Source organism: Trachymyrmex septentrionalis, unplaced genomic scaffold (assembly GCF_001594115.1).
Source record: "Trachymyrmex septentrionalis isolate Tsep2-gDNA-1 unplaced genomic scaffold, Tsep1.0 scaffold87, whole genome shotgun sequence".
Classification (NCBI taxonomy): domain Eukaryota; kingdom Metazoa; phylum Arthropoda; class Insecta; order Hymenoptera; family Formicidae; genus Trachymyrmex; species Trachymyrmex septentrionalis.
In genome coordinates this window covers 3,564,634-3,572,293 of record NW_017306059.1, presented here as the reverse complement: position 1 = coordinate 3,572,293, position 7,660 = coordinate 3,564,634, and the positions used below count along the sequence as shown (strand labels likewise).

The following is a 7,660-nucleotide window of genomic DNA, read 5'->3' as shown; positions in this document are numbered from 1 at the left end:
TATATATACATATATATATATAATTGCAATTTAATATCTAATTTTAGAGATGCTGTTAAATTACTTTATCTAATTATTTCTCTCATATCGAATAATGTTATACAGAATTGTTATTTTACTTAACATTACACGGAAATTGTCTTATCGTGAATAGTATTAACGTGTTTGTCAAAAAAAAGAATTGCATCATACTACTGTGTATACATATATACATCGCAATATACTATGCACTGTTATTTGGAATCGAAAGAAGATCATAAATACCAGAGAAGTAAATTGTATGTTTTATTATTCAAATTTGAACAAAAAAACACAATCTCAACTTTTTATATATGTATATGTATATATAGGTAACAAGGTATAAGCATCTCCACATTTCTTTCAAAGTTGCCTGGAATTGTAGTTAAGTCCAGATAATATACTATAACTAATTCGGTTTTTATCACACTATGACATATATTTATAACAATTATATATCAATAATTAGTTTTACGCACTTATAATTAGACATATATATATTCATTGACATTGGAAAAATTTAAGTCTTTAAAGAAGTAAAAAAAAAATAAAGTATGTAAACTCATATAATCACTGCTTTTTATAATACTCAAAATGAGACAAACAATAAACATTGAGTTTTATGACAATAATAATAATAATAATGGACTATTCTATACATTAGCAATTACAAGAATTTATATTTGGTTTTCTCCCCAAACTTGTGGGAAATACTTTATGCATTATGAAACTAGATAAAAGATTACAAGTATAAGCGTGCTATTTGTGTAGATATATTAATCTTTGAAAATTTGTAAAAGCTATCTTCGTAAAAATTAAAGTCTTGCCAATGTTATGCTTCTTCATACTTCATTGTTTCTTCGCCTACAGTGCGCTCTCAGAACAATGACTGTAGAGAGCCAAAGCAGGACGGCGGTAAGTAAAAACTGACTTTATGTATGTATTCCTTAGTAAGTGTAACACAAGTCAAAATATCATAATTGACATTAATTAGTCTCGCGAAACGCCAATAATAGTTAAAATATACAGGAAGATGTTGACGACATCCAGATACAGACTCAATGCGGCAAAGATATACTCCTCCGGTGAAATAGAATATTTATGTTTTCCGCCGATCATCATTTGCGTATCGTAAACCAGATATATAGAGAATATAAATGCGCCGAGCGAGGCATAAACCAAAGTTATAATTTTTCCATGCCAGATCATTGCAATTATACCAAAAATAAATAAAATGAGCACAGCGACAAACAAGACACCGTGTAATCCGGTAAAATCGATTTTTGTCTGAAATGCGAATATCGTCAATCCTAGACATACCGCCGCTGTAATTCCAACGGCCAGCATGACCTGCAAAAAACATCTTTATGTAGATATGCCACATTTGTTATTACATATACATATTATAACTTAATAACATAGTTCTTTGCATATATATAGTATTTAAAATTATAAAATCTTTTCGGGTAACTTACTTCTTGAGACTCATATGTTGATGCAGCCACGGACAGCAGGAAAGCCTCCGCAAATGTAAATAGGAACAAGAATATGAAGTTCATCGGAGCTTTACGTCTCACATTGGTGCAGCAAACCATACATATGAGCAAGACAAGAGTTATGGCAAAAGCAATCCAGAACAATTCTGTGTGACTCTTAACCCATAACTGTGTTGGTTTATGATAAAGCAAAAAAGTAATCATCCCAAGTGTGATAAGCAACTGACACATCAAGATGCTATACACTTTCCTGTAAAAAAAATACAATTATATATATGCTCATCATATATTTTGAGAATATTAAATGTTAAAAATCCGACATTTACCTAATGAAGCCATTCCTGATCGTTTTGTCACTGAACTCAAACCCTTTGATTTCATCCTGCATAGGATCTTCTCCATACCCAGACCCGTACGACATTCCTGGATGAGCTGGTGGAGGTACTCCGCCAAATTCTGGACCAACTGGCGGTGGCGCTTCACCGTATGGTGGAACACCCGGTGGAGGTATAAATCCTGGACCTATAAAAAATAGTAATGGTTATGAACAAAATAAATATATAACTGTGATAATTTAAGATAGTTTGAATAATATTCTTGAGTTTTGTATTTACCTGGTGGATTTCCACCGGAGTAAGGTGGTGGATATCCTGGATTTGGAGGATATGGATAGCCTTCCTGTGGTGGCGGATATCCTGGATTTTGAGGATACGGGTACGGACCTGCACAGTCAAAATTCAGAAATATAAATATCAACGTTACAGTACAATGTGCATGTAACCGCGATAAGCAGTAACAACTTGAGGAACTGTGTGCAGTAACAGCAGCCACTACTTTTATATATATTGTGCATGTTTTATATTTTTGTAAAATTATATTTTCATGATTGTGTGTGCTATTAGCTTCTTGAAGACATTAATTATGCTTGACACAATCTGCTGCAATGTATTATGCATAAGTGTATGTATTAATTATAGAGTTACATTGATGATGATAAATAGTACTTTAACACACTACAAGATTTATTAACAATTTTCTTTATTCTCAAGTATCGACTAAAAATAATCATTATATTAACGGTATGTTTTCAAATGTATGGGATATATCCTTTCCAAGCAAGTGATTATGCTAACCGCTGACTGAATGATCTTTGATATGTACCCCGAATTAATACAGTTAAAATAATGAAATATAGTAATAAAAAATATATTAGAAAACAGAAGGAAAAAGATCAGAACCTTGTTGCCCTGGATAGAACCCCGCACCAGGTGCTTGCCAAGTTGTCATCTTTTGGTTTTGTTTTAGCTGAAAAAGAATCTATTATTATAACTAGACCTCCTTTGAGGAAAAGAACAATATCAATAGAACTCCGAACAAATGTGTATCGGCAACCTTAAAAATGTACATAAAATGTATATACAATTATTGAAATAAATTTATCTTGTACTTGTTACATCAACATTATATACTTTGTATTAAACTATTATTTATTAAAATAGATATAAACAAATCACTACTATAAAAACGAAAATAATAAATATATTACAATCTCATTAAAAGTTAAATCTTATACATTCATTTCTGACTTTTATTATAATTCGCATACATATTTAAAATCTTGTATCGTACTAATTTATTAATTGTATTCTTTGTTCTTTTATTATATAAAGTGCTCTTAGAATAAAAAATATATAAGCAAAATGTTAGATAGATAGCAGAATTAAAAGGAAGTTAATGTTCAAACTTTCGCTTAAAGAGCCATGGACAAACACCTAAAAAAACTGTATTCTGTAATACTAAATGTCCTACTAAATATAAAACCTGAGATTTTATACATAATGAATTTTATTTTTTTGTGGTGATAAATCTACCTTGCAGTTTTTTTATTTATATTATATCTTCAAATAATTAATTTTATCTCTCTTACCAAGAAAAGAGATAAAGAATGACATATGATGTGAATTCTACTAACTGCTCATAATTATCAAAAATATTGGCAATTAATAACAATCGTTAATTAAACAAGAAATATTAGCTAATATATTTTAAGCATGTTACATCTTGCACCGATTTGCACTAATATATTAGTAAGCGAATGCAAAGACACATTAAATAAATTATCCCAATTATATGCACAGTTAGTTAATGTATATGAATATTAACATACTTATATCAATTATTATATCATATCGTCTGTTTATAAAAGAAAAAGAATTTATACACACTGCACAAAAATAAGCAGTACTTATCGCTTTGAACGTTGTACTTTGCAGTCTTTTATGAATTCTGATTCTAATCTGGGTGCTCCTCGAATATCATGTCATCCTTATTGTTTATTGTTAAATAAGAAGGTGGGAATCCGAATACTTTAGTAGGTCTATTCTTTTTAGCTAAACTTCTTGCATAGTTTATCTTTTCTCTTTTTTTTCCAAAGTAAAAAGAAAAAAAAGAAAACATAGAGAAGTTTCATGTAAGATGTTTAAAAGAACAAATATAATATAAGATTAACTTTTTAATCTTGATTTAACTAACTGTTTATGTTTTTCTAATATTTAGAATTAGAAAAAGATAAAGAGCAAAAGCAAAATAAATTATACCGAATTATAGCGAATTCAGTTACTTCCATTATATTAGATTAGTGCATATTAAAAGCTGTTATATAAAAAATTGGTTAAAGTTAAATATAGATATATAAAAGCATGAGAATATTTAAATGGTTAAATACTCAAAAATGACATCATCACATTATTTAATGAAATATACATATATTATTTCATTATTAGAGTTAATTATATCATACCGCTACATTTAGGCCTGATTGCACCAACGTTATTTTGGCTTTAAGCGAGACTTAAATATGCGTTTATCTTTATTTAGAAAGATAGTGACAGATACTTGTTCAAGTCTCGTTTAAAGCTAAAATAACGTTGATGTATCGAACCTTATTTTATATAAAGCAGCCTTTAATATGTACTGATCCAGTGTAGTGTGAGTGACAGAATTCATCATTATACACATTGGTAAAATCGGACCCAAGAGCTTATTAATGTTTACGACACGATGATGTAGGCAAAGTTGTCACACAGTTACTCACGAAAACGCAATATTAATCGCAAAGCGAAATAAAATGTGTAAATTACCAAATATACGTTAGCAGGGCGTAACTTTTCTTTCTTCTCGTCACTACAATTAGGAGTAAAGCACCGTTACGCGATAACACGCGATATCTTGTCGCGTAATCGTATCTTTAAACAGCGATTTTCTGAAAAAATTTACGCCTACGTGCGCGCGCAAACAAAAAGATATGTAATATATATATTCGTGGAAAGTGAGTCGCAAGGATATGAGTACATATATATATATATACACACACACACACACACATATATATATATATATATATATATATAATTGTCACAGCGCGATACATTCACATCGCCAATATCCAATAAGGTAGACATGACGATTATTGAATAAAAATGACTATCGAGGAATCGGAAGATTTCCAAATGTTTCGTATCAACGACGCGCGGTGCTAGGTCATCCATCCAGATCGATTTCTCGCGACAGCAAGGTCGCGCGTATTATCAAGCCATGGTTATTTATCATAATAATAATGCCCATATTATAGGTCGACGTTTCCTTCTCGACCGCACGCAACGTCGCGAAATAAAAGAGATGGCTCGCGCGAACTCGCCGAGCACGAGGCCGGAAGGGACACGAGTCGCGTGAGGTGGATAGGTAAATATGTCAAGTCGATGCGTCATCCGTCGTCCTTTCTGGAAATAGTCTTGCAATCGATAATCGCCGTCTCCCGAATATTGCGATGCGAATGTGTATTTACCTCGTATCACGCACGGGCCCTTTTACTTGTCGTGCCCTAGTTAGCAGCTGTGATGTACACGTAATGCGTAGCACGACGAATCGCTATTTATTCGGCCAACAATCGAACGACGCAGCCGCAAGTAGTAACACACTTCACGCGCCGTGACGAACATAAACCAACCCGGATTACGCGCTTGATTCCGACTGAAGTACTCCGCTGATGGTCAAAATGTCAAATCCGAACGATGTGAAGTAAGTCGACGTTCGGCCGTGTGGAGCGTCGAGCGCTTGCGCGAGTGCGTGCATCTTACGTTGCATCTCGTTACATTCCTGCATGAAATCACGAAATTTTCCTGTATTGGTTTTTTCAAAAGCTAAGCCGGTGGCACACGATGCATGTTTGCTTGCTGGTTTGTTAACTGGATTAGATTCTGCCACTAATATCTATATTGGCTGCGATACCGGCATTATTAGCATTATAGTCAATACGATGGCAAGATTCTAATCCAGCTAACAAGAAAAATCTAGCAGAAAAATGCAGGAAAACTAGCATCGTGTGCTACCGGCTTTTTAAAGGAAGAATACATCAAGTGTGAGAAATAAACACCGACGAGATATTATTAAAATCCGATATTATTATTATTATAAATTCAAGATAACAAAATATTTGCACGATGCCAGCATAATGTGTGCATGTATGTGCAGTGCATGTGTCATATTTATAATGCCCAGCAAACGAGAATGGATTAAAATGGATTAAAATTTTTTTAATGCGTACTTTAAATATTCCATGAAAATGGATTAAATGGATTGAAATGGATTGGATCCGAACTGACACTAATTTAATATTTGAAAAAAAAAAGTTTATAATTTTAAATAATTTAAGTAACATTTATGGTCCATTTTTAAATAAAAACTTTTTTTATTCAATTAGATTAAAAAACTGCATTTCATATTCAGAATATTGAATTGAGCATTCACGTTGCACAAAATAATATCAGAAATTGCTGATATTATTTTTGGAAGGCATAGAGATGTGCTCTATGCAGTTCGTATAAATGAATAAAAATGAATTCAGGATTGAAAAGGCATAGACATTTGCTTTATGCAATTCATATAAATAAATGCAATTCCTATAAATGAATGCAATTTCTATAAATGAATAAAAATGCATTCAGGATTGAAAAGAATTTATTTTAACATTCATGAATTCGTATTTCTGAAAATCTGAATCCATTTTAATCCATTTTAATCCATTCTCGTTTACTGGCCGCATCTAACGAGTATACTACATTGTACTTGTAAAATGCCAATAAAGTATTCAAAACCTAACATTTTGATTGCATGTCATGACTATAATAGTCGTGTGACAGCATGCTCCTGACACTGTCCGCATCTGGAATCTGGATAGCAGTGAATGTAAACATCATCCGCTCTAACGGCAGAAAATAGCACAGACAACAGAGCACAGGCAGTAAGAAAATATCAAAATGAGAAAACATAAAAAATATTATAATTAAAGGAATAATTTTCGCATTGTTTGTTTTAGAAAAAAATTAAGTTCGGAGAAATGTACAAAAAATTGCACATACATAATTATATATTTTTTTCGGAATTGATAAGACTCGTCCTTATATAATATCTATAATTGATCTATAAATATACGGCCTTTAATATGACCTAAGACTCTCGTTACATGTTAAAGTTGTCTCAATAATTGCAGCCAAAGTAAGAAAGGATAACTCAAAAATCGAGATTGAGACAAATGTGATATTATTAAAAATGTTTAAATAAATTTTATTTTACCTTACCAACTCACTATTTTATTAGAAAAAATAATATTACAACATAAAATAATACTAATTTTTTTTGCTCGTATAACTTACAACAAAATTAATAAATAGTAAACCCAGGTCAATACATTAAACAAGCTAGTTAGGTGTAACAAATTATATTTATTATTTAATTATAATTTTCCGACGATAATAATTTCAATAGTACGTTTCGACTATACTTATATCGTCGGAAAATTATAATTTGTGAATAACAAATATTATTTGTTACACCTAACTATAGCTCGTTTAATGTATTGACCTGGGTTTACTATTTAAAAAAAATAATATAGTATACTATAAAATAAGTAGATATATGTGAAGTCTATTATTTGTTTAGCTGAACTTTTTGCATGGTTATTGTCTTTAATGGAAAACTGTCCTTTTTTTCATGTTGAAGAGAAAACGAGAAAAAATGAAAGCTGTAGTTGAAAGTACGTAATTAACGAGTTCAGTAAATATAGAAAATAATCAATAGATGTAATATAT

General features: G+C 31.2%; 1 protein-coding gene across 3 annotated transcripts; it reads right to left on the bottom strand.

Annotated features, from left to right (window-relative positions):
• Positions 1–648: 648 nt before the first annotated feature.
• LOC108755455 (protein lifeguard 1-like) lies at positions 649–5,433 on the bottom strand. Of its 3 annotated transcripts, none has more exons than XM_018498465.1 (6): positions 4,655–4,773; positions 2,753–2,819; positions 2,129–2,236; positions 1,841–2,036; positions 1,494–1,764; positions 649–1,368 (listed from the first exon to the last, which is right to left on the bottom strand). In XM_018498465.1, the coding sequence occupies exons 2-6, from the start codon at positions 2,799–2,801 to the stop codon at positions 1,009–1,011; spliced, it is 984 nt and encodes a 327-aa protein (XP_018353967.1). In that variant the 5' UTR covers positions 2,802–2,819; positions 4,655–4,773; the 3' UTR covers positions 649–1,008. The 3 variants fall into 3 exon arrangements, with proteins under 3 accessions (XP_018353967.1, XP_018353968.1, XP_018353966.1); XM_018498466.1 differs by lacking the exon at positions 4,655–4,773 and adding an exon at positions 5,359–5,433 and having other exon boundaries at positions 650–1,368; positions 2,129–2,228; positions 2,751–2,819; XM_018498464.1 differs by lacking the exon at positions 4,655–4,773 and adding an exon at positions 5,359–5,433 and having other exon boundaries at positions 650–1,368.
• Between the last annotated feature and the right edge of the window lie 2,227 nt (positions 5,434–7,660).

Coding starts and splice junctions, on each gene's coding strand:
- LOC108755455 (XM_018498464.1), bottom strand. CDS start 2,801: ATGACAACTTGGCAAGCACCTGGTGCGGGGTTCTATCCAGGGCAACAA. Junction 2,237..2,752: donor GTTCTATCCAGGGCAACAAG/GTTCTGATCTTT, acceptor TTGACTGTGCAG/GTCCGTACCCGTATCCTCAA. Junction 2,037..2,128: donor CTCCGGTGGAAATCCACCAG/GTAAATACAAAA, acceptor TATTTTTTATAG/GTCCAGGATTTATACCTCCA.